Source organism: Lactuca sativa, chromosome 9 (assembly GCF_002870075.4).
Source record: "Lactuca sativa cultivar Salinas chromosome 9, Lsat_Salinas_v11, whole genome shotgun sequence".
In the NCBI taxonomy this organism is placed as follows: domain Eukaryota; kingdom Viridiplantae; phylum Streptophyta; class Magnoliopsida; order Asterales; family Asteraceae; genus Lactuca; species Lactuca sativa.
In genome coordinates, this window is record NC_056631.2 from 15,391,307 (window position 1) to 15,418,113 (window position 26,807).

Genomic DNA, 26,807 nt, shown 5'->3' on the forward strand with positions numbered 1-26,807 from the left:
GAAAGGGCAACCACCCTTAAAAACCACCACCGATGTCATCTCATTGTACATTCACAAGGTTGTGAAGAATAATGGTAAAGAAGACCCCAATATGATGTTGAAACCTAACTGAATCACCGTCGTTTTATGGGGTTGATTAAACGATGACCTCTTATTCCATGTCATGTTCTCTACAGTTCAACAAAAAGAAACAAGAGACTTGTCATGGCTTCTTGTGTGGGGGCAAGAGCAATTTATAACCAACCAAAACTTGAATTCCAGACATCTAGAGAAATTGCTTATTCTTCGACTCTTGTTGGCGGAAAGAACTATGGAATTTTCCATTTCACAAAGTGAAACTTGAATAAGGAAATTATGTTAACAAAATTGTTGTGGGCGGTGGCCGTCATCACGATCATCTCCGATGAAGATCCGGTAAAAACAGGGGTATGATGTTCAGTTAGTGGTGGAGAGAGAGAGAGAGAGAGAGAGAGAGAGAGAGATTGCATATTTTATTTATTTTTTTCTTTATAAAAAATTATAAAAATAAAATAGAAAAAGTAACTTTTTTTATCTTTCTTTTAAACAGAAAACTGTTTAAATAAATAAAAACTAAAAAAGAAAAAAGTAAGGGCAAAATCGTCATTATGAAAAAGTTCAAAGCAAATTGGACCAAACCTGCAATAAAATGAAAATTTTGAACCTATGGTGCTAGTGCAAACTTTTTTGTACCAAAGTGACAGTTTTAAACAAATCATAGGAACATTTGTGCAGTTTAGTCTTTTATGTAATTAATATTTGATATACTTTATAATAAAATATAACGGAAAAATCGTAGATGTCCCTATTCAATTGTTTTCTTTTCTAAAACTAGTATTATTATTATTATTATTAATTATTTGGTCATTGTTGGTAGTTAAAATTCAATGCTTGGTAATATACATTGTTAAATGTACTACTTGTTCGATTATTTATGACTATTAATGTGTGTGTATATACAAGTGAAAACTTGTTATTACAAATCTTATTCAGATATAATAACAATTGACCCAATTTTTTTGGATCCAAAATATTCTTTTTATCTTCTTCACATTTTAGACTAGTAAATATTTCATTTCTCAACATCTACATGTGATTATTTGGACAACTTTGTTTTCTTAACCAATCCCATCTAATCTAAAAGCAATAGGTTATTGAAGGAATCAAAAAGTAAAATTTTTTTAGACTTCTATACACACATGTATATAGAAAAACACTCCTATATTGCCCATTTTTAGAACATGGTCTCCGTATTTCAAGCTTACATATCCTTGTAGGGAAAATGACTCTTGAAGGTAATTAACTTTTGCGTTTGTACTCATTTGGTCCTTTTTTTTTTTGTATTCAATATACCATCGAACTTGTTGATGGTGTTTACCATATCCCTTTTGACCTGTGATAGTCGGTCAAAGGGTTATGGTGAACACAAACAACAAGTTCGATGGTATATTGAGTACAAAAAAAAAAGGAAAGGGACCAAATGAGAACAAACACAACAGTTGGTTACCCTCCTGATTCATTTTCTTTTTACTCATTTACAGCAAATCCCATGTTATCTCCTACTGAAATTAATGACTATGAGCTTCATTATTGCTTCTCTTCAAAACATAACTCACGAAAGGACATTATTCATGCATGTACAACATTGTAATGCACTTGAATATTTATTAGGGGAATCTTGACTAAGTAGACGCATTTCATGACTACATTTACATTTGCAATCAAATGCTTTATCGTATCATGGATTCTAGACAAGTCTACAAACGAGTGAAATCACAAGTGCTGTGATTTTTGAGTTTACTTAGCTTTAAGATCGAACTCATGTGATAAGATACAACATCAATATGTACAATATCATGCTGCTTTTGTAGACACATGACCATAACATTGTACATATTGATGTTGTATCTTATCCCATGAGTTCGATCTTAAAGCTAAGTAAACTCAAAAATCATAGCACTTGTGAATCCACTCGTTTGTAGACTTGTCTAGAATCCATGATACGATAAATCATTTGATTGGAAATGTAAATGTAGTCATTAAATGCGTCTTCTTAGTCAAGATTCCCCTAATAAATATTCAAGTGCATTACAAAGTTGTACATGTATGAATAATGTCCTTTCGTAGGTGATGTTTTGAAGATAAGCAAGAATGAATCTCATAAAGTCATTAATATCAGTAGGAGATGATGTGAGATTTGTTGTAAATGAGTAAAGGGAAAATGAATCAGGAGGGTAACCAACTGTTACGTTTGTTCTCATTTGGTCCCTTTCCTTTTTTTTGTACTCAATATACCATCGAACTTGTTGTTTGTGTTCACCATAACCCTTTGACCGGCTATCACAAGTCAAAAGCCGGTCAAAAGGGCTATGATAAACACCAACAACAAGTTCGATGGTATATTGAATACAAAAAAAAAAGAAAAGGGACCAAATAAGTACAAACGCAAAAGTTAATTACCCTCAAGAGTCATTTTCCCCACTTTACTCATCTTTGCAACATAGTTTGGTCTACTTAAATTTATTTCTCAACAAAAGAATGAAAAGCATCTTTCCAAAAAAAAAAAAACAAAAGAATGAAAAGCATGAAATATTCTACTTGTCGGTACTTCATCAAACAAACCTTTAAACACTAAGAACAAAAGCATGAAATGGTATAAATTTTAATAAAAAGGTCTAATTTCTCATAGCCTTATCATTTCTCAATAATTTTTGTAATGAAATTCATTTCTCAACAAAGGGATGAAAAGGAACATTTTATAAAAATTAAAGGGTTTTTATGGATTAAATTAGAGTTCCGTTTTTTTTTTCTAAAAACTTAAAATACAACTTTTGAGGCTTAGGCTAATAGCACATGTATGTAATCAAAATACGTATTCTCCATTAGCTTTTTGTTTTGTGCCTACGCAACGTTTGTCTCACCAAAACTCTACATACTTCTCTTCTACAACAATGGCTTCTTGGGGGTAAGGAATTTATTTCTATTTCAGTATCTTTATTTTCCTTCATGCAGTTAGGGTTTCTGTTTTCATATGGACGTTGGATGGTTCTTAGATTTGTTATTTTCAATTTTTATTATCTGTGATGGTTGGGGGTTTGGGAGCTCATATTGTTTGATTTAGGTTGTGAGGTGAGAGCTGGTGAACGATTTCTAGCAGACATTGCTGAGGGAACAATTTTGGTTATTTTAAAGGTATGACTGGAACATGGGATATCTTTATTTTGCCGTTCATTAACATTCAACTAACTAAAAAAATGAAATTCTTCTTAGGCTTATCTTGGAGTACCGAGGGAGGATATTCATGAGGATTCTGTTTCTGTGTATATAACTGTTGATGGAAAAAAGTTAGTTGCTGGAAACTTTAATCCCCGGAGGCACTCTGAACAAAAGTTGTATTTGCCGATTGATAAAAAGTTCTCATTAACCCATACGCTGAGATATAATAGTCTCTATTTTTTTGGAGTTACATATAAAAGGAGCCTGAGGATAAAAAGAAAGATAAACCAACAGTGGAAGAAGCAAGTTCTCCATCTGTTTATCCACATATATGCAAAAAGTATTCAGTCATGAGTTTTTGGGGTAAGGAATAATCTCTCTCTCTCTCTCTCTCTCTCTCTCTCATTTGATCATTTCTATTTGAGCATATCATATGTGTTTTCTTATTCTAATAATCTAATTTGATGTTTTTGTAAAATTGTAATTTAGGTGCTGAAGTGAAACGTGGTCAAAGGCTTCATGTTAAGCTTGATCAAGGGAATTATTTGAATCTTAAACTGGTATGTGCATGCCATTTTGGTTTTTTTTTGCATTAACATTAAATGAACTTGTTATTTGTTTAATTCATGCATGCAGGCTTCTCTTGTGTGTACCGGAAATCATGAAGAAAAGGAGTCTGTGTGTTTGGAAGTCGATACATGTGACAAAACAATGCAACTTGCAAGGCTTCACCCTGAGAGGCTGCCACACCAAGTAATGGACCTAAAGTTCAATGAAGACATCATTTTAAGTCATGATGCAAAAAATGGAACATTATACCTATGTGGGTTCCAAAGAAAACCACGCGTGCATGAATATCCACCTTTTCACGAACCTAATTTTGCAAAGGTTACTTTGGCAATTTTAATTCATAATTTCAAATAGATACAATTATGAATCATTGAATTGTGTTGTTTTGATATATAATGTGTGAATATTTATTGACAGAAAGAAGCAGCGTTGGCTTCTGAATGTGCACGTGTATGCAGCAACGTTAAGTCAATGAAGTTTTGGGGTAACAAATGTCTCTCTTCATTTATGTTTGTTTATGTTTCATGTGGATATTAGATGCTTGGTATGTTATTTTCAATTTGATTGTTTGTGCTGCTGGTGGAAGTTAATTGGAATGCACAGCTGAGCTGTTTGTTATTAGAATATATCTTTTCTATAGGCCTAGAACTTTGTTTTTAGGTAGACTACTTATGTGTTAATACATGTATATCAATCGGATTTTATCTGTTTGTTTGTGTATTGATGTATCTTCACATTACTAAAGCCTGCCTTGTTTGAAATGGCTTGGATTTATTTATAAGATTGCATGCATTCAGGAGTGGTACACTTTGCCACAATCTGGTGTTTAAGTTTTACATACATTCATTGTTTTTTGCAAACTCGTTATTCAGGAGTCGAGATTAAAAGTGGTGAAACAATCTCTATGAAGCTTGATCCAGAAAATATTTTACATTTCAGACATGTATGGTATATATGCATCCATATGTTCATTTTCCTCTTAATTAACAGTGAAAGACTGGAATTTTTTTCTACTAATTAATGTATGCAGGCTTCACTTATTAGTATTGAAAAGCAAACTAAGGAGAAGAATGTTATTGTCGAAATCAATGCTAGTGGCAGAAAACATGAGATAACCCTGAATACTAGAAGCAAACCAGAAGCGGCCTTACAAAAACTGTATGATGAAGAAATTCAGTTAAGCCATAACTTCAAAGATGGTAAGGTGTACCTGCTTGGGACACTGACCACAAGACATGGAAAAAAGAGTTGATATCATTTTCTCACTTTCTCTCAAAGTAATGATGGTAAATAGAAAGAAAGAAAGTTGGAAAGGCGCAGGTTCTGCAGCTTCTGAAAGTGCACATTGTTTGCAGGACGTTGGAGATAGATGATTCACAATTTTATTTAAGTTTATACCCAACAGTTTTTAGATTTCTTTAATGTTAGTGCATAGAAAGTTGTTTTAGAAACATAACCCATCACTCTCGTTGTGTTTGATGTTTTCCTTTACCAATTGCAACTCCCCAAGAATGAAACTTATATTGTTTGTTTCTTGTACACATTTATGTCGTTTCTTCTACACCTTTCATTATGTCGTTTATGTTTTTCACAAGAATGAAACTTATGTCATTTGTTTCAAGACACAGATCTTCTCCAGTTAGTCCCTGTCGTGGGGGGTAGTATGGCCATTTTAGACTCTTTAGAAACCGATTTGGCATTGGTTTCCAACAATCAGAGGCCTAAGAGTGCTAATAAGCAAGGAAGTTCTAAGACAGATCATAGTGGAATGTTTTGGGATTTTGAAAGATTAGGGAATCTCTCTGGAAAGAAACTCATATTTGAATTTGATGGAAAATCAACTGAAGCCTTTCCACCTTCCGGAACTTTGTCAATGCTCAATTTAGTTAATATGCTCTCAGCAGCTGCGTTAACATGCATGATATTATACACCTTTTATGCTCGATAAGGGGCTATTTCTTTTTTACTTAATGAGCTTTATGGGTTAAGCCAAAAACTTGACTTGATGTATTAAGACACCAACCCTTTACAACATATATGCTCTTACCTTTTCCACCCAACCTCTCATGTTAAAACTGATGAATATTGTAGAAATTGTTTATTGAAATGTGAGGTAATATGATCATTTAGTCTTATTTAACGGTTTTATTCAGTCTAGAAAATAAAAGAAATAGATCTTATGTACCCATGACTTTATCCATACATACATTGTTACTCATTCAAACTTAATGGGGAAAAAGTTGAAACAACTCCCTATGTTCTCTGAACTAGAATCTTTTTTATTTTCCATGCAGGAATACCACAGTTTGGTTTGGACGTCTTCATGGCGATGTTTATGTCGTTGAAACCGTGCATCCTATTGGTGGAATATCTGTTATGTTAGCCCTTGTTGAAGTAGTAGAAACCTGCAAACGGCATTGACTCTCCTTGCTTGTGCACTTGATCAAAATCCACAAAATGTTAGAGACATGTAGAGGGTATCATTTGGTAGCTCTCTTTTTACATTCCAGGATGTCTCTTTTTCCAAATTGCTGCTTGTGAGGCTTCTTTTCCTGAACCCAAAAGGTTGGAAGAAACTCAGAATAATCTGTCACCTTCAGCAACCCTGAATGAATTCGATGACCTTAATCTATCATCATCCAAGTTTCTTCAGCTAGTTCTCATGAGGATCTGGATGATTTTTCTTTACAAAAAGATAGTTCAGCTGAAGTTCCTGTTGGATTAGTGTCTAAGTCCATAACTATTTTGGTATGTACTTAACCCGATGGTGCATGGTCCTTTTGGGTTGCCTTCACCAAAGCAACTTGATAGGATGAATTATGGAGAGAAAGGATTAATTATGATTTATTAATATATTATGAGAATAATATATTAAAGGAGAAATCATATTGTTTAATTAATAGTAGTCAAGAATTAATAAGAATTAAGTTTGTGGCTAAAAGACATTAATTAAACTTAAGGGACTAGAACTGTCAATTGTGTGATAGTTGAATATTGGGCTAGTGGACTCCATATTAGAGGGGTGGACGAATTCTATGGGGAAACCCATTAGAAATCGTCCTAGGCCTCTAAGGAGGGAGTCCATGGGTTGCTTAGGGCTTAAGCATCCAAATTAGGGTTTCCTTGTTAGATAACCCTAATAACCTCACTATTTAAGGAACCCTTGGGCACCAAAAACGTGGGCAATTGAATCCTTAGGGTTTCCACACGTTTTGGGCAGCCTCCACTCTCCTTATTCTTCATCCTCTTGCTCTTGGTGTTTGTGAACCATTAGAGGAGTAACATTTGTGACTCTAAGCTTTCTAAAGTCATTACATGGAGTATTTGGGATTGTTATTGCTACATAACAATCAAGGTAAGATCTAAACCCCATTCATAAGTTAATTTGATTAATTGTATGCTAGATCTAGGGTTTAAAGTCTTGGATGAATTGCATGTACAATAGAGAAACCTAGATCCAAGCATTAGGGTTTGTATGAGCATATAGGATGTTCTTATGGCTAAAACTCATCAGTGGTATCAGAGCCTTAATTGGTTTCTATTGTATTGATGCCTAGCATATTCATTCTTGTTGCAAAAATCGTTTTTTGGTTCCCTGCCTGATGAACTCGGCGAGTTCAAATGTCGACTCGGCGAGTTGCTCCAACTTGGCGAGTTTGAGCGTCAGAAGGAGGCAGTTTCGGAATTTCTTGCTGTTTTGCTTAAGGATACTTGCCTTAATTGTTTTGGGTCTTTAATATTCAAATTTTATCCTAAATTTGAGTATATCCTTAATTAAACAAAAGATATTTACCAATTGATTAGATAATAACTTCCTTATATGATTAAAGATTGATTATTTGTATTAATTGGGTAACTTATCTTGCAAGAAATTGAAATTAGATCAAATATAGATAATGACTAAATTAATTGTTTAATTTCTATTATTTGTTATTTGATCCTTGTGTTGTGAAAAAGTTTCAATTGTGACCATGTATGTTTTATGGTTTAAATTTGAACTTAAAGGTTTTGTTTTGAAATTTAAATAGTTGAAACCCTAATGTTTTGAAATGTTTCAAAACTTGCCCTCAAGTTTTGGAATTTAAAAGTTGATTAAAAGTTTAATTTGGAAATGTTAAATTCTAAAACCCTAGTATTGTTTTGAAAAGTTCATATCACACCCTTATGGTTTATTAATTAAATAAAGTGTATAATTATTAAATTAGACCACCTAGTATTTTAAAAGTGTAAAATACACCCTATACTATATATATCATTAAAAGTCTAATATTATATATGTATGAGTAAAGTGTCAAGTCTTACCGTTAGTAGGCCTCATTCACGAAGCTAGTCTATAAGGGGTGTTTAAGGAAATTGCCTATAAAATGGCAATTGAATGGGTATCCACTCTTATCCACCGCACTCTTGACTAGTGGAGGGTCGTTAGCCGAACGGGTAGGATAGGACATAAACCTTCCATTATAAGTATAATGAAGTACAAAAGTAACTACATTTTTTACAAATTCCCAATCTTAGTTACTCTAGGCAAAAGTGAATTGATGCAATTCCATGAAATTACACTTTCTACACTTGCGAAGACATTAGTGGAGCGTGTGTGGTTAACCGACACACTAAATGGGTCTAAGCAAAGGTAGCAAAGGGTGACTCAATGTTTGTCATAGTTCGGTGGAGCGTGTGTGGTTAACTGACACATCGAATAGGTGACTGTAACATGTGGGGGCACCATGTAAGTTTGCATGGTTATTCACACCTTGTTTTGTGATCCTCGGCATCCCAGTCACAAATCGAGGGGCATATCGAGATTTAAACATGCCATTGAAAAGTTCAATGAATCTCAAAGGAACTAGGAGTTTTCAATGCATTTAAAACTTAATTTGTTTTTCGTTTTTCATGGTGGAAAATTAGTGAACCGTCATTCACTTACCTTCAAATGTTCTGCAATTTGGGTTACGGTATCCCTCTCCCAAGTTGTGGAATATTGTGTTGGGTCCTATCCTTAGTATCTCATATGGGTGATTTATTAAGGACTCAGTCAATCAACTAACTTGAATTTGTTTTCTCCCATTTTGTAGATGTCAAAGTATGACAACTATGGTATTCCCAAATCCCGTGGAACAAGCTTTCCACATGAAGACGATATTCCACGATTCGATCGAGGAACAAGAGATCATGCTTCACTTCCTCCACCTCCTCCAATTATTCTCCCTAACCCAAAAGTTCGAAGGCTTGAAAGGTTCAACCTCACTCAAGCCCTTTTGGCAAGTCAACATGAAGAAGGAAAGTTGGTGTGTGCACACGTCCTAGAGATGAAGTCACACATTGATAGGTTAAGAATGTTGGGATCCGTTGTCTGTGAAGAGCTGGCTATTGACTGGGTTCTTCAGTCACTTCCGAACTCATATAGTGAGTTCGTAAGAGAGTACTATGTGACGAACCACGACGTGAACCTTATAGATCTCACCTACATGCTTATTGCTGCTGAATCAGCGATGATTTGGCGCACTGGAAAAACAAAGTTGATTGGTGGATCGGCCTTCCAGACCTCTATGGATATAGGCAATGGCAACGAAAGGCATGCCATGATCGAAAAGTTTGATCATAAGAGAGAGGAAAAGTCAGAAGTAGTTCCGTGTGCTGTTCCAAAGAAGTCAATCTACTTTTATTGCCAAGAGAAGGGGCATTGGAGACGAAGCTGTCATATTTACCTAAGAGATCTAAGAGATGGGAGAGTCAAAATGTATGGCTCTACTTTAGGTAAACTCCATTAACTAACTCTTTTAAGTTCCTATTCTAGATTCTTAATACATGATGTGATAAGATTACATTTCGATGTTTTGTAGGATCAAAGAAAAGAGAGGAAACTTAAGGGAAGAAGTGAGCGGAATCTAATCGTGAAGAAAGGGATTTCGATCACATTACTTAAAGATTAGAATCTTGAGCTACTACTTAGAGTTAGAATAGATTGCTAAGAAATATATATTAACATAGTTTTTCGATTGAATTGCATTGTAAGGACAAATTTTTCCGCAATAAAATAAAATTTGATTTTATATTATTTATTTATCCTTGCAATGGCGTGTACGAAAAATTGATGTTTGTAAGTTTCTATTTTAGCAATAATGGATTTGATTCTTAATTATGTTATTTGTGGAAAGGTCAAGAGTTTACCAAATAAGGAAAGTTTATCATCGCCCAAGATTCAATTGGATAGAAACTTGGAATCATACAACAAGTATTGCATGATGAATGAGAAGTTTCATATTTGGAAATTAGACTAATTTGTTGACAAAGTGTCAAGTGAAGGACTAGGAGATCAAGTACACAAAGGTTGTGTGTTGATCAAGTCCACAACAAAAGTGACAAATATATTCGTCATGATTTACTAAAGGTTTAGTGGATATGATTATACTTATAAGATTAAGTATAATTTTGAATTGATTAAAAGAGTTTAAATCAATAGCAGAACGAATAAGAAGAATCAAGTAGGCAGAAAGATAAAAGTTTCTCTATTCTAAGAAGAAGGGAGATAGATCTTAATGATTAAGAACCATATCTCAATTGATCCTCTAAGTGAGTCTTAGTACAATTGTATGTCTGAGAAGAGGAATCAAGAATTGAAGAAATGGTTAAATCAAAAGGGCGATCATTGTTCGTTCCAAAACAAGTCTTAGAGTTAAGATTGTGACATTGAGTGACAAGTATTAAGAAGGTTTATAACATTCATCAAATGTGGAAAGTTGTGATGTCTTGGATAAGACAAATACCAACTAGAACAAATTTTATGAAGTGTTTTGTTTTGATAAAAGCTACACTAACTCTTGAATATTTGTTTGTCAAGAAATGTTATTGACAAAAGAATCTTATATGTAGAGGAGTCAGTGGGAGTCTCAATGGTCTTGAAAGGTTTCAAGAACAAATCAAGAATAAACCTTATCGATCATCACTAGCACATGAGTTGAGGTTTACAACCTATCGTGTTGACACTATCTTGTTTATGTGCGGTTCAAATTGAGTTAATTATGTATGTGAGTCCTATGAGTTCTCATTTGAATGCATAAAAGGCAAGGACCTTGATCAATGAAAAGTACATTGATAGGAAAGGGTGAGCTGCTTAACTACTTGGAAGACATGGTGGCAGCCGTGTTACCATAAGGCAAGAGATCAAGATTGAGAAAGTTCGGTCCATATGAGTTTGGATTTGTCGCAAACTTTGGTTTTGGACAAATTTGCATGGATAGGAACAAATACACCATTAAAATATAAGTGTCATAAGATTCCCTCCTTCATGAAGATGACTGTGAGGAAATGCTTTCACTAAAAGAGATTAAGAAGATAGTAATTGTGAAAATTGTATTCTCGAATTTGATGATGGTTACGGTATCCCTTTCCATAATTAGAATTGTGATATTTGGCAATTAGTCTTAATTGTTTAGACACACATATGAACTATTTAAGGCAAAGGTGTATAATTTTGAGAAGCTTAGATAAAGGATTATAAAAGCATTAGAAATATGAACTTAAGAAATTCAATAGGAATTGTTTTCTGGAAGTTAAGCTGTTTCTAAATACATGTCAAAGCTAGTGGGAGCATACGAGTTATGCTTATGTGATAATAATCATCATAGTGGGAGCATAAATGATGTGCTTGTATGATTATTATGGTAAGTATTGCAAGTTAGCAATATTAATTATAGAAAACAAGAGTTATACTTTGCAAAGTTGTAAGGATTGAATAGTTGTTTTGCTATAATTAAGGGAGAGAATATTATGCTTCATTTCAAATCTAAAGGCTTAGGTTGTGGAATGTTAATAAATTTAGTCAAGGATACATAGTGCGTTCTCAATTTTCAATTATGATTATGGCATCCCTCTTCATAGTTCGAATTATGAGAACGTGACACATAAAATATTATGGAAAAAGATTGATAAAGTATTGTATCTTTATGTAAGAACATTATGCATCGTGTCCCATACGCTTCGGGTAAAGGATCGATTGCAAATGCTATAATATTTGATCATTCTAAAATTTTCCAAATGTCTAGCGCATTTAGAGGGAAAAAGGACAAGAATCGGTTTTGACTAAGATAAATAAACAACTATCAAAGGACAATCCAAAGCTCGTTGAGGATTGGTCTCTTGTGAGTAGTTGAAAGTATGATATTGGATGGACCATATCGACATTATTATGAATAGATAAGATTCTATTAAGAATGAATTGTCATATGGAAAATATGGAAATGTTTCCATATTGGGAGTTGGATATTGAAAATCTATGTCTAGATTAGAAATTTTATGCAAAAGGATGTTCAAAGGAATGTACTTTGATTGAGAGACATCATGTCTATGGAATTGTATTGTAACAATTTCAAATAGAGGACTTTGTATTTTCATTGGCAATAGTCATTGTGACTTTTGTGCTATGGCATTACGAAAGGATCATTGCATAAAATGTTAGAATCTAGCATATTCTATAAGTGGTAAGAATTTGATATTCTTTCACTTGTGAAAAGAATTGGGAGTTGTGAAATGAGTATGATTGGAAATGTGTTCATTTGATCTGTTTCACAAAGTAAGAACCGTAGGTAAGCATTGTGTGCATGCTAAGAGCATGGGACAAGTGTAGTAATAATTCAAGTAAGAAGTTGGTTACCTGAAACAACAAATAATTAGTAATCGATATGGTGATACATAAAAGGTGTTTTATTTATACTCAAAGGTTTGACGCCATATGGGGTTAGTATTATTCTTGTGTTTCACTTTGCATGTTTTGACTTCCTGAATAATTTAATTGGTTCAGAACAGTCAAATTATTCGAACGGGCCACAGTCGTTCATATGTTGGAAGTAGGTATGAATAAAGATTGTCGTGAATTGGTGTGTGGATTGTCTAAAGTGTATTAGACATAAACAAATGTTTGCTGCAACGTTCATGAGTGCTTATGAATATGATTTGAGCATTGGATTAAACTCACGCTCACTTGGATCACTTCATGGATTTTATCATGAGTGATTGGTGAGACGATAACATCTTATATTCTTGAAACCGAGATGTGTGAGTTGTATCTTGTGAATCGGTTGCACATTGATAATATGTAAACGCACTAGTAACTTGGTGTTATAAAACATATTGTTATGTGTGATTCGGTAAGTGAGTGCAAGCAAGCATTGAGTCAAAGTTTATCCGTTCCTTTTATCCAAAGTAAGATAATAGCGATATCTTTGGGCCCCTCGATGATTTAGTGATGGCACCTAAGCGCTTGGCCAAGCCGGGACTAATTTGATGTGATCAATTATAGTCTGTTGTGAGTCGTCATAAATCGGAAGTCGGGAAATAGTATAGAGAGAATGATTAAGTTCATGTCTCATATCTATACAATATCAAGAATGGAGGAATATATGATCCCTTATCCAAAGGACACGCGTATCTGATAAGATCAGAGTTGACAGCGGCTTTTGAAAACTATGAATGCATATCAGGATCTGAAGTCATACGCAGAATAGTTATTAGACTTATCCAAGTGGGAGACTGTTGGATTAGTGTCTAAGTCCATAACTATTTTGGTATGTACTTGACTCGATGGTGCATGGTCCTTTTGGGTTGACTTCACCAAAGCAACTTGATAGGATGAATTATGGAGAGAAAGGATTAATTATGGTTTATTAATATATTATGAGAATAATATATTAAAGGAGAAATCATATTGTTTAATTAATATTAGTCAAGAATTAATAAGAATTAAATTTGTGGCTAAAAGACATTAATTAAACTTAAGAGACTAGAACTGTCAATTGTGTGATAGTTGAATATTGGGCTAATGGACTCCATATTAGAGGGGTGGACGAATTATATGGGGAAACCCATTAGAAATCGTCCTAGGCCTCTAAGGAGGGAGTCCATGGGTTGCTTAGGGCTTAAGCATCCAAATTAGGGTTTCCTTGTTAGATAACCCTAATAGCCTCACTATTTAAGGAACCCTTGGGCACCAAAAACGTGGGAAACTGAATCCTTAGGGTTTCCACACGTTTTTGGCAGCCTCCACTCTCCTTATTCTTCATCCTCTTGCTCTTGGTGTTTGTGAACCATTAGAGGAGTGACATTTGTGACTCTAAGCTTTCTAAAGTCATTACAAGGAGGATTTGGGATTGTTATTGCTACATAACAATCAAGGTAAGATCTAAACCCCATTCATAAGTTAATTTGATTAATTGTATGCTAGATCTAGGGTTTAAAGTCTTGGATGAATTGCATGTACAATAGAGAAACCTAGATCCAAGCATTAGGGTTTGTATGAGCACATAAGATGTTCTTATGGCTAAAACCCATCAGTTCCAACACAGATTTCTTGAAAATCTTGCTTCTATGCATTGGCACAGGAACCATAATCTCACCATTTTGCGTAGAATAAACCTTGTTCAACATCTGCTTGTAGCTCTCCAAAGAGGCGATGTTGAGGTTCATGTACTTGAAAAACTAGTTGTCTATCTTCTTTGTCTACTGTTGGACAAGATAAGTATGGATGGGTGCTCCATGCTAAAAGTGAGTGGCAAACACATCTTCAAAAAATTATGCACCAACAAGGGATATATTCTCAATGCCCAAATCCTTTTCAAACAATGAACCCGAATGGCAGTATAGAACGCCAAAGATATTGGATCGTTGCAAGCTGAAATATGATACTGTGCAAAGCATTTTAAACAGGAAGTTTGAATTTGAAGAGCCGTCTAAACAGATAACCGGAAACGACATTGGCGATTCCGATTCCGATTCCAGTCCTTTCTCTAATCTTTTATTTAATGATGGAAAACAGGAATCTTGTAGTGACGAAATGTATGAAGATTCGGATTTTAAGGAATCAGAGGGTGGAAAAGATGAGAATCCGATTAGGGTAACTGGATGGAATAACGATCAGGATTGTAGCAATAATGATGGAAGTCTTCATTCTACATTCTACTGCTGAATTTAGCATGAAGTCCAGCCCAGCAACCGTAGCGTTATCAGAGAGTATTCAAGAAAAATCGGTTGTGACTTCTCCTAAAAACTTTGCTTCAATGAAAATTGATGTGGTTAAAGGAACGGAAGATAAATAATCCAGTAACAACGGGGAGTATCTATCTGGACACACAGAAAAAATAACATGATACAATTGTGAAAGGGTTGCGGGTCTTGATAAACATGATGGATCTTTATTATTGGGGAACTTTGTTTGTATGTGATAGAGAATTTCTACAGGTTGCATCTGTGAGAAAGAATGTGAAGATGAGCTTTTGGTTATTGATTAGACTTTAGGTGCGTGTGTAACAAAGTATTTCTCTTTGTATTGGGTTGTTAAAGCAGCGAGTGGCGAATTTAGTGCTGGGGTGTATGGCCCTACTTAAAAATTGATCCCATGGAAATTTTAGCAAAAAAAAAGTATTTGGTATGTAATTGAACAATTAGCCCCAGTTAAGTTTTCTTTGGCACCCATTCTTACTTAAAAAAAAACTAAAAAAGATCATATTCTTTTATTAATTTTTATTATATTTTTCCTTTATATATTTTGGCCCCCTGTTGGTTTTGGTTCAGGATCCGCTGAATACTGTGGGCAGGGCATGGGCCTACAATGGTGGAGCATGGGGAAAGGAGAAAGCGACAAACGACGGGAATGTGGAAGCTTAATAGTGTTGATGAAATCTACCAGATTCGTCCTGTTGCTGTTGAGATATTTTGCATGGATGGATGTAATGATCTTCTGGTTTTTCATAAAAAGGAAAGTGAAGAATTTTATAAAAATTAGTCAGCAATGAAGCATGTAAGATCTCTCTTGTTTTTTTATCATCTTTTTTACAATCATTGATAACATTTGTTTACTTGTTGATGGACATAACGATATCAGGAGTAGCAAAACAAGAAAGTGCTTTCAAGATTATTGGAAAAATTTTCTGCAAAATGGAGAAATTAGTAATTTCCAGTGTACTTGATGCATCTCAACACACTCACGGGTCGGGTCGGGTTATGGGTACAGTGATCTTATCCAATATCCCGTCTTCCCTTGGGTTCTATCAGATTATGAAAGCAAAAATCTTGAGCTAACTCAACTGATGAAAAATCATTCCGCAAACTTGACAAAGCCATGCCATGCTAAAAAATGTAGATTACTAGTTTAACAGATTTCTGTAAAAAAATTATAACACTTAAGTTATTTATGAACCAGCATGTTCTGAATAAAAAAGATATCCTTTTTGACAGTTACCCAACCAACCTATTTTACCACTTAGTAATAAAAATTTTACACTTCAGCTATTCACATTGGGTTGGCCCACTAACATTTTCTTTGGCTATTTTTTGTAATTTATGTATAAGAAACGTATTAGATATAAGGGTTAAGGTTATTTTTGGTTACTTAACTTTTGGTTTTGTGCTAATTTTCTCACTTAACTCTTTTTAAGTTTTAAATGGTCATCAAACTTTTGGCTTTATGCTCATTTAGTCACTTAACTTTTGGTTTGGTCACATTTAGTCACCTAAGTTTTAAAATTGTGCTCATTTATTCACTAAACTCTTAAAAAAATTTAAAAGTTTAGTGACTAAATGAGCACAACTTTAAAAGTTACGTGACTAAATGAACACAAATCTAAAATTTAAGTGACCAAATGAGCACAAAACCAAAAGTCAAGTGACCAAAAATGACCTCAACCCTAGATATAACTATAAAAGTTATACTACTAAAATAACAATTTGGTTTTCTGATGAAAAAATTTGGAAGGTTCTAAATTCTAAGCAATTAAATACACTTTCATCAACTTTCGACCCATATGACCTGTTGAAGATAAAATATGACCCAATATGGACCCATTTTGGTAAATGGGTAGGAACTTCAACCTCTAAAAATAAGCTTTTAAAAAGAAGACATACCATTTCTGTAGGTAGGCCAGATACCAGTAGTAAGAACAGTGAAAGTTAAGTACATTCCATGATTGGCATTTGACAAACAGATTATTTTTAGATAATTGTATATTCATGTTGATGAAGGGACTGATTTTCCTTTGCCAATAGCAATGCCAAATCTGTTACTGGAAGTAGAAATTAACATAATAGATCAAATTGAGCATAAATCAATATGCTGGAAAGCCTCAAGAAAACAAAACTTTGGTAGAGGAATCACCAATTTGTTGCTTCAAATTTGAGAGGATCAGATTCACCCTTGCATGATTTTCATTTGCACTCTTGTGAAAAACATGCTAGGGTAGCATCAAGCAATAATCCTAAAACAGGACCCAATCCTTAGACAACTCTTATGAAAAGTCTAAACATCCACATGAGATCATCCAACTGGTATCAATTGATATGGATAACTTACTAACACATCCTAAAAATCATGTCACGATCCTTGGTGTGAAATCAAACAATTTATCATCTATAAGCAAGGAGCCGCATTGAGAATACTCTTTCTCAAGCACTCGAGTGCTATATATAATCAATAGCTCATTTTGTACATTCTACAAATGAGAAAAAAATAACCTAAGTATTGCTACATTTGAAGTGCTTAAAGTAAAAAGGAACTCAAGTACAAAAACATATTAAACCGAATTTAAACTGATAATAATACACAAAAAGAGTAATAAAGTGAATCCCAGGTCTAGTTGCACATTGCAATACCAAATGTATTATGGCTACACACGCCTCAATGAAACAAGGTTCATTAATTGCAGAAAGCAAATTAGCAAATTAAAGAAGTTGTGTGCAAACATCAAAACTTGTGTGAATGCATGTATATAGTTGAATATCGAGTTTATCTAAGCATCATTAAAACATGATCAGTTAACATTAACACACAGTTACCGATTAAGCTCGTTGGCACATCTAAACAATCACTGAAATACAACTAAAAGGCATTAATAAACAATCTCAAAATAAAACAACATCAATAAACCACTACTAACATAAGCAATATTAAAAATATAAACCATTCATGTTCAACAGTTATCAGCTAAGAATCATAAATTGCAATATATATATATATATATATATATATATATATATATATATATATATATATATATACCACTTTTCTGAACCACTATAGCACTATTATTAATAGATAATTAGAAACATAATCACTTTATTTATTTACAATGCTATTTATCATATTTGATTAGAATTTGGTGTTCATCATAGTTGATTTAGGAATCAATCAAGAATCATTAAATCATAGATTTCTTTCACGTTTTCCTAGAAATGATGCATCTATGACTCTATGTATGGAAAGATGAATATAAACGATATGGAGACATGGCCATGTGCTACTAGTCTTTAGTTACAAGTTCACTTGATACGAATGCAAAATTAATTTTAGTTCATGCGGACACATATCCATTGGATCAATAAACTTTAATCAAAAATCCACATAAACATAATTAAATAAGCTAAGGTACTACGAAAATTAAGTTATATAGAAACATAGTATACAACTAGTTTATAACCTGTGTGAAACATCCTAAAAATAAGAGTCAAAAACTTTTCATTTTTAAATTACTAAAATAGTACATCATCTCATTTTTCATAACCAAGGTAATCAAAGCTTTATTAATACATCATTGTTACCAGAGTAAATCGCTGAATGCGAAAACATGTGGTGTGTGCTCTGCAATCATCCCAAACTTTTCCATTTGAAAATCGAAGTACTTGAAACATAAACTGAAAACCTTAAGCACAAACCGAGCTATCAATGCGATGTTAGCGATGAACATTAGGAGAAATCCTTAGCGACGAAAATATAAAATGCGATGTTAGGCGATGAACCCTATGAGAAGTCCTTAGCGATGAATATATAATAAAATGCGATGTTGGCAAGGATTTTTAGAATAGTTCCACAAAAGTAAATATAGAAGAAAATGGAGATGGATAATTAGGTTAATTGTTTGATAATTAAACATATTAAGTTATTAACTATATTATTATGGGTTGAAAACCCTATGTACTCACTAGGTTTTCCATCCTGACTCACTCAGCTTCTCTGTATCATAGGTAATGGTACAAAAGTACATGAATGATGAAAGATTCAAGGAGATGTAGACTGTTAGTCTAAGATACTGTAAGGCATGTTTATGCTTATGTTTCTTGTATCAATTATAACATCCCAACGTTTTTAATAATTAATGAAAAACATTTCCTCGAAAATACTTTTATGGGACAAATTCCGCATTTATAAATAAACCCTTTTTTAAATACGCATAAATAAAAATTTTAAAATGACCGTAAAAATAGAGATGTTACATGGTGTTGGCGTGTGCTAACAAGCTTAGCAAATAGGCTTGGTGCACGTACTCCCTATAGCCAAAAGATGTGGAGTAGAGATGAAGAAGGAATCTATAGGAAAAACGGATCCATCCCTAATGATTAAGTTCTTGGATCGATAATATATGGTGCATCAAATGATAGGTTGGCGAGATGGTTAGTCTCGCCGGGGTGGGTTAGACATCCTCTTCGGCAATGCCTTCATTGCTCGGCAAACACCGGGTCGTCTTCTCGGTATGCCAAGGTCGGCATCTGAACTCGGCAGGAGATGTTGAGTCTCTATCCACCTTCTCTTTTCCGCACATTGCCCATGTCTTTCCTCCCTCTTTTCTCTTACACTCAACAATCACTCCCTTCTAGTGGCAAAAACTAGTCTAGTGGAGCTTCGTTATACCGACACCACTCCCCTTAACCTTAGGCCTAAGGGTGCCATACGACACTCACCACAATACTGCATTGCCACATCATCGCCACATCACTTTTCCACTCATCCCACAAAACTAGTGGGTGCCTTACCACATTTTTTAGGTGAATAAAATATGTTTAATAATTTATAATTATACAAAATTAATAAAAATGAAATACCTAATTAATTAAAAAAATTACACACTATATTAAAAACATAAATAAAAAAACATTGAAAAAAAACATGATCTCATCATCGTCACTAGTCATGTCATCATAATCCTCGCCCGAATCTCATTGAAACATTTACGACTCGTCATCAATAGAGTCGAACAACTCGTCTTCATCAAAATCGTCTACATTGGGATTCACTTGAGCATTGAAGGCGTGTTCCACCAAATCCGTACGAGGGTTGTGGTGTCCGACTCGGTCGTATACCTCCGCTCTGTTCGCCCTATACGCATGCGTACCAATACCAACTCTTTCTACATTTGGTAAATCCTCATTTTCATTGTAGTGGCAAATCGTTTTCCCCTTATCTTCTAGAATCATATTATGCAATATAATACATGCATACATAAGACTACTTATTCGTTTTCACTCCATAGATCGTGTCGGTGCTGCTAGTATCTGCCAATGTCTCTTTAAGACACCAAATGTTCATTCGATATCCTGCCTAGCAGATTCTTGGGGCGACTTAAACTTTATTCGCTTTTCATCATTTGGACATGAGAATTATTTCACAAACGTAGTTTAACCCGAGATATATCCCATCAGTAAGGTAATATTCACGCTTGTACGATATCCCATATGAAATGGCACATCATATGATTTCCCAAGGTAGATGTCGTTGAAAATCGGTGATTGGTCCAAAATGTTGATGTCGTTGTAGGAACCCGATGTACCAAAAAATGCATGTCATATCCACTGCTTCTAAAATTATTGTTGGCATTTTTTGATCACCTCGCGTAAATTGACTGCACCACACATTAGAGCACATTGACCATCCTCAATGCATACAATCAATACTACCAAACATTCTAGAAAACCCGTACTTGTTTTCATGTGTTGTATATAGTTGGTGGATGTTACTTATTTTAGGCTTGCATAAATAGCGTTCACGATAAAGAATAATCACAACTCTAGCAAACTTGTAAATACATTCTCTCGTTGTTCGCTCTAACATCCTCAAATACCCATCCAATGAGTCCGGTCTCATGAATGCTAGTTGACGACTGCAATGATACATTTTTGAATTGAAAAAAAACTAATCGACCTTTTCCATTAACCAACTGCTGAAAATTTGGAAATCAATTTTTGATGTCGTCAACAATGCGTAAAAATAATTCCTTGTTCATCCGAAACTGATGTCTGAATTTTATAGCATATACTGCATCGTCGAAAAAATAGTCATTAACAAGTTGGTTGTGACCGGCTTCATGATTTCTCCGTAAAGAAGGATTACTAAGTTTTGGTTGCGAACGTTCGACTTCATTTTTCTTGTAGATATGTCAAGGTTGTTTGCATAACGTCTCCAATAAAATCCGCTACCCGCAACAACAATGTATCCGATGAAGCGGATGACAAAGATGAATACGTTTTTAAACAAAAAAGAAGGTTGTATATAGTGTTTTGGTGTTTTTCTGTGTTGTAAAATGAAAAGCGAATGGTTATATTTATAGTTTTAAAAAAATTAAACGAAATGGGAAATAGTCATTGAAGGCTCAACGGTAAGAAATGTGAAGTATAAGGTGCAGTGTATTTACTTCCTACGGCATCCTCACCGCGCTCCAATGGTGGGGTTGGGTGTTGTGTTCGCCTTAGGATATGGCGCCAAATCACCAACCGCAGTGTGGCTACTAGGCTTAGGGCATGATAGTTGCCATATATAACCATTAACATCTAAAATTAAGCAAATTAAGGTATTATGTCATGTCATTGAATTTTTATATCATCATGAACTCATCACACGTGCCAAGTTACAAACATTCTTTTTCGGATGGACATATGTCTACATGCACCGACAAGACATCTGGAATTTCATGGCTCTCACGAAGAAAACGTTGCCTATAGCAAATTAGCACCACGCAAAACCACAGTAATGTTTTCCAATCGATCATCAAAATTTCATATTTACACTTGACCAAAACCGAAAGGCCCACACTTTTGCATGTTCAAACATATTACCCATGATCAACATGCAAAATTAATCGGATCCATCAGGAGGATATTACTAACGAGTTGAAAACCAATTCAAAAAACCACAAGCGAAAAAATGTAAACTCACTACCGGAATTATTCAAGATGCAAAAGCAGTCGGAAGTATGGTGATGTGTTTCAAGGGATGAGTGATACCAACGCCGCCTGCATGCTCCACAAAACCAGCCGGAGAGAATGATTGACCATGACATACACACACGATGCTTACCTCGTTCTTTGTATATCTGTAAAGAAACCCGCTAACTGTCTTCCCATTTGGCCCGTTTCCAGTTGTGGAAACACACGGCATTCGGGCTAGAATAGAAGCCTGTTGTTGGTTTTGGCTACTACTCGTCTCAAGCTTCGGAGTTGGGTTAATTGGGTTTGGGACACCCGACTCCGGTGGCCTGAACCGGTCATTTGGGTTCACTGCAGGGCCGGTTGGCTTAGATGAACCGATGGGTTGATCGGACCCGGATGGGTCAAATGGTTCACTTGCGGCTGAAGTACTTTCCGGTTGGTGGTCTACTTGTGAGTTGCTTGAGTTGCTTCTGCTTTCATCCGTACCACCGCCTACAATCAGAAACAAGTCAAGAACATCAAAAAAAAAAAAAAAAAAAAAACTCATTCTATATCGTTAACATGAATCCAAAGCTATTATTGTGTATTTGAATTAAAATGTTAAAAGTTTTTTTTACCCTGGCGAGAGGAGCATTGACTATCTGACACGGCGGAGGAAGCGTATCCAGCGGAGCCGTTTGAATTCACATTAGAATACCGTCGTCCGCCGCCGTCTGTCTCGTCTTCAATAGGTTTTAGATTTGTATTCCCTTGATATGGCTTGAAACTCCGGCATGCCGTCGCCCGGAAAACAGAATTCTTTGTATTTAAATCGTCTTCAATTCGTGGAACAACTTCACCACCACCGCAGATGGGCATCACGTTAGGATGTAAAAATCCGTTTGTGATCGGTGCTGCAGGAATCGAAGTGACGTTTTCCGGTGAATTTCTGATCCTCTCTTTTTTACGAGTAGGTTCATTCTCAAAATTTTCGTCATTTTGTCCTACGATTTGCTTCTCTAACCACTCCTTGTTCTCCAGAAGCGGACCACTAACTGAACCACATGAACCAAAACCGACCGATTTCTTCGGTTTTTCTTCTCTCTTCCTCCGTAGTTCCCGTCGCCGGATAGCTTGAATCTCACGCTTGGAATGAACATTCAAATCCCCCTCCTCTTGTTTATCCTTTTCCCTCGATTCACTCGCATTCCGAATCGTTTTCTTTGATTTCGCAAAAATCCCCCCAATCGACAGCTCCAACATTAGCTCGTTTTCCTCTCTGTCTTCATCAACAATTCCGACGCTTTTCGTCTCCAACATTCTGGAATCATTCGCCATTATAACACTTCAGTTTTTTTTTTTATCGAAAATTCAGATTAAACTAGGGTTTTTTCTCATTTGAAAAAGGGGGATTTGAAGAGGAGGGAAATCTGTTTAAAGCGATTGGAAAAACATGGAGGGAAAGGAAAACGACACGTAAGATTTGTTAAATTCTGCGACGCGTTAATGGCGGAGTATGGCGTCCGATGATAGTACATGTCGACACGTGGCGAGTAACGAGGGAAATGAGATTTCTGGATGACTGCATGGTCGAAACGTGGCGATTCGTTTCAGGATGGTGGATATCTTTATGATGCTTTTTCGATGTAATCTTGGCCGTTGGTTGTTGCGGGTCCTGAATGCTGATGACACGCGAAACCTACCTTAGCAATCCTGTATTGTGACTGTGACACGTGTCATATAGTCTGAAAAAAGTGTACATGCTGGATTACAGGTGGATGACTAGACGTCTCGATGTTGCTTTCTGGTAAAGTAACCACGCACGTGGTTGCCATGCATGGTGTGCTTGCAATACGGTGTTCAGAAAATGTTTTATTAGAAATTTAATATTCACCCAACAAATTACATGAAGTTATTTATATTTGATTTTTCTTTTCATTTTAGGTAACAAAATTATCAACAACTAAATTTGTACATCTTTATTAAGCCTAACATGTAACAAGCTTAAAATACTTCTTACATGATTGAGTTAATTTTTATGTCATGTTTCAAATACTAATTGAAAAATTACTCCTAAGTTGAAAAGATAGTCGTTAATATATTAAAAAGGTGTTTGATAAAATTAAATGATAAACTAGCTATTTGAGGACATAAAATGGTTTTAAAAAATAATTTAATATTATAAGATAAATACATAATATAGTTAATTAAAATAAATAAATCATAAATAATAATTTCTATCATTTACATTTGAACAAATCTCTGAATCTCAATTTTATTTGTGATTATTATTATCATTGATTATTGCATCTCATGGCTTCTCTCGAAGTTTATACTAACCGTTGTTTAATTAGTTAATTCATTTATTAAATATTCATTAAAACCCAAATATTTCCTTAATAAAATTCATTGTTTGAATAGCTCACGTTGGAACATTTAAATTGGCACATATATGGTACAAATAAATCAACTTTTGATATTAACTTTAAAATTGATTGTATTTAATAAATAATTGTTTATGTGCTTAGCAAATTTTAAAGGGATCAACTGCATGTTATTGTAAAATTAAGTAAACTTGAGGTAAGGAGGGGGAATCTAAATTTTAATATTTTTTAGAAATTATACAGAATTTTTTTAGACCTATCTTTTAGTATTGAAAAAAATAAAAAGCTGCATTATTTTCAATAATTAGTTTTAGATTTGCCACTTTAAGGTAGAGGTGGCAATCGTGATGTGTCGTGTCGGGTTCGTGTCGTATCGAAACATTAAACGGGTTGAAAGTGCTTGACCATAACCCGACCCATTTAATTAACGTGTCGTGTCGTGTTAACCTATTTATTTTCGTGTCGGGTTTCGGGTTAGGGCTCTACCTTGAAATATGTCATGTCATGTGAGATTAAAATATGAAGCATGTTGAAAGAATAGGAGTTCGATAGGTGGAAATGAATAACTAATAGTTTGTAGGCAGAATAGATAAAGTCATAGCAATTTCATATGACAAAATTAAAAGAGTAGGAGTTGGGGAGGCGGATGATAAGGTCATGAGGATGTGAGAGTGGTGAAAGAGATCGGGTAGTTTGGGAGAGATTAGAAAATCTGAAATTAAGTCTTGATCTAGACGGCTAAGTCATTTCAACATTACAAAACAATTCAATTCGAAGGTTTTCTTTTACTTATGGTTTTGGTTTATATCTTTCTAGTTTACTTAAATAATTCAAAAAACATGCATATAAATAAACGGGTATTTTTCGAGTCATATTCAAGTTGAAATTCTCAATCCTAACATTACCCATTTAATTTTCGTATCGTGTCGTGTCAACCCGTTTATTTCGTGTCGTGTCAATTTTTGTCACCTCTACTTTAAGGTAAGTACGTGTAATGTAATAGTCTCGAGACATGGTAAATTAAGAACAATTAAAGTTTAGGAGTTTATTTGAGATTATTGTATGATATCCTTAAGCACAAATATCATAAACGAATCAAGGATGTAATAATTAAATTCTTTGAAAATTTACAACTTCTCGTGTAAAACCAAGTAAAGGTCAAATAGGTCGTTTTTTGACCCGTTAACATATGTTGACTCGAGATGATTTTTGTTGACAAAAACTTCTATGTGATGATACATCTGGAAAATTGGAAGTAAATGTTAGTTGAATTTACGCCTCAATTACTTAGGAATCAAGAACATAAAAACATTTCAGGTATGGAAAATTATGAGTTTTTAACTTATCGGAAATTAAATATCATTCTGTATATTTTTCCTATTTATCTGTGTCAAAATTTTGACATGTGTCACGTTTAATGAAATTAATAATATTTTAATTCATTTATCATCACCATTTAATATGCATCTGAGAATAAGTTGTAAGAAAACTTAAATGTATTAACATTAAAAAAATATTTACCAGCTACTTGTGATTTTAAAATTATTTACCTAATAACTGTATTTTTATTCAACCACACTTTCGGCATTGGGTTCTCTTAGGGATTCTTCCTTGATGTCTGCAGACCGGAACTACACTTTTATCGTCTCTGCCTCTGCCTTCTCACCGTCAGCCATCGTCTAGATAATGGATAGAAATTTGATTACATTTTCGACCCGATAGATTACCGGTTATATTTCTTTGCAATTTGAGTGTAACATCCCCCTCTGGCACGTATCACAATATTGTCCGTTTTGAGCCACTCGGCACGAGGACTTCCCAGGGGGTTTGCAATTTGAGTGTAACATCCCCTTCTGGCACGTATCACAATATTGTCTGCTTTGGGCCACTCGGCACGAGGACTTCCCAGGGGGTCACCCATCCCGGTACTACTCCCGCCCGAGCACGCTTAACTGCAGAGTTCTTATGGGATCTGCTGCCCTCACGGCTTTAAAACGCGTTGTGACAAGGAAGGTATCCACACCCCTTATAAAAAGTGTTTAGTTCTCCTTCCAAGCCGATGTGGGATCATATCTAACCCACTTTCACCCCCCATTATAGGGTTCGACGTCCCCGTCGAACACATCGACCCGTGCCCTAGCTCTGATACCATTTGTAACATCCCCCTCTGGCACGTATCACAATATTGTCCGCTTTGGGCCACTCGACACGAGGACTTCCCAGGGGGTCACCCAACCCGATACTACTCCCGCCCGAGCACGCTTAACTGCAGAGTTCTTATGGGATCTGCTGCCCTCACGGCTTTAAAACGCGTTGTGAAAAGGAAGGTATCCACACCCCTTATAAGAAGTGTTTAGTTCTCCTTTCAAGACTCAAAGTACTTTGACTATCACAATACAAGACATGCTTCACCACCTTCAGACCAAGACTCTGAATAATCCCTTGCAACCATATCTCATCCTTTGTTCCTTCTGCCATGGACAAGTACTCGGATTAAGTATGGACAAAGCAACGGTATCTTGTAACGTTAACTTCCAACTGATTGCACATACGAATAAAGTGAATATGTAGCGTGTTCGTGACCTGCGCTTCAACAAGTTACCACCATAATCAGAGTTAGCATATCCCTCCAAGTCACTCTTCGTATTTGCTCCATACACCAAGAAAACATCTGTCGTTCCC

At 35.0% G+C, this 26,807-nt stretch overlaps 2 protein-coding genes across 3 annotated transcripts; one reads left to right on the forward strand and one right to left on the reverse strand.

Annotated features, from left to right (window-relative positions):
• The first annotated feature begins 2,718 nt into the window (after positions 1-2,718).
• LOC111885599 (uncharacterized) lies at positions 2,719-5,343 on the forward strand. 2 transcript variants are annotated; one of them, XM_023881846.3, is made up of 8 exons: positions 2,719-2,983; positions 3,140-3,210; positions 3,289-3,597; positions 3,724-3,794; positions 3,871-4,122; positions 4,222-4,288; positions 4,677-4,747; positions 4,835-5,343. In XM_023881846.3, the coding sequence occupies exons 3-8, from the start codon at positions 3,585-3,587 to the stop codon at positions 5,054-5,056; spliced, it is 696 nt and encodes a 231-aa protein (XP_023737614.1). In that variant the 5' UTR covers positions 2,719-2,983; positions 3,140-3,210; positions 3,289-3,584; the 3' UTR covers positions 5,057-5,343. The 2 variants fall into 2 exon arrangements, with proteins under 2 accessions (XP_023737614.1, XP_052623310.1); XM_052767350.1 differs by having other exon boundaries at positions 2,727-2,983; positions 4,677-4,752; positions 4,835-5,062.
• A 16,047-nt stretch (positions 5,344-21,390) lies between these two features.
• Positions 21,391-23,278, reverse strand: LOC111885509 (ninja-family protein AFP1). The gene is made up of 2 exons (XM_023881752.3): positions 22,380-23,278; positions 21,391-22,254 (listed from the first exon to the last, which is right to left on the reverse strand). The coding sequence occupies exons 1-2, from the start codon at positions 23,077-23,079 to the stop codon at positions 21,782-21,784; spliced, it is 1,173 nt and encodes a 390-aa protein (XP_023737520.1). The 5' UTR covers positions 23,080-23,278; the 3' UTR covers positions 21,391-21,781.
• Positions 23,279-26,807: the final 3,529 nt, after the last annotated feature.

What these genes read in the sequence shown, in the direction of transcription:
- LOC111885509 (XM_023881752.3), bottom strand. Translation starts at nt 23,079, where the DNA reads ATGGCGAATGATTCCAGAATGTTGGAGACGAAAAGCGTCGGAATTGTT. An exon ending in TCAATGCTCCTCTCGCCAGG is followed by an intron (nt 22,255 to 22,379) that starts GTAAAAAAAACT and finishes TTCTGATTGTAG; the next exon opens with GCGGTGGTACGGATGAAAGC.
- LOC111885599 (XM_023881846.3), top strand. An exon ending in ATTATTTGAATCTTAAACTG is followed by an intron (nt 3,795 to 3,870) that starts GTATGTGCATGC and finishes TCATGCATGCAG; the next exon opens with GCTTCTCTTGTGTGTACCGG. An exon ending in TAAGTCAATGAAGTTTTGGG is followed by an intron (nt 4,289 to 4,676) that starts GTAACAAATGTC and finishes CTCGTTATTCAG; the next exon opens with GAGTCGAGATTAAAAGTGGT.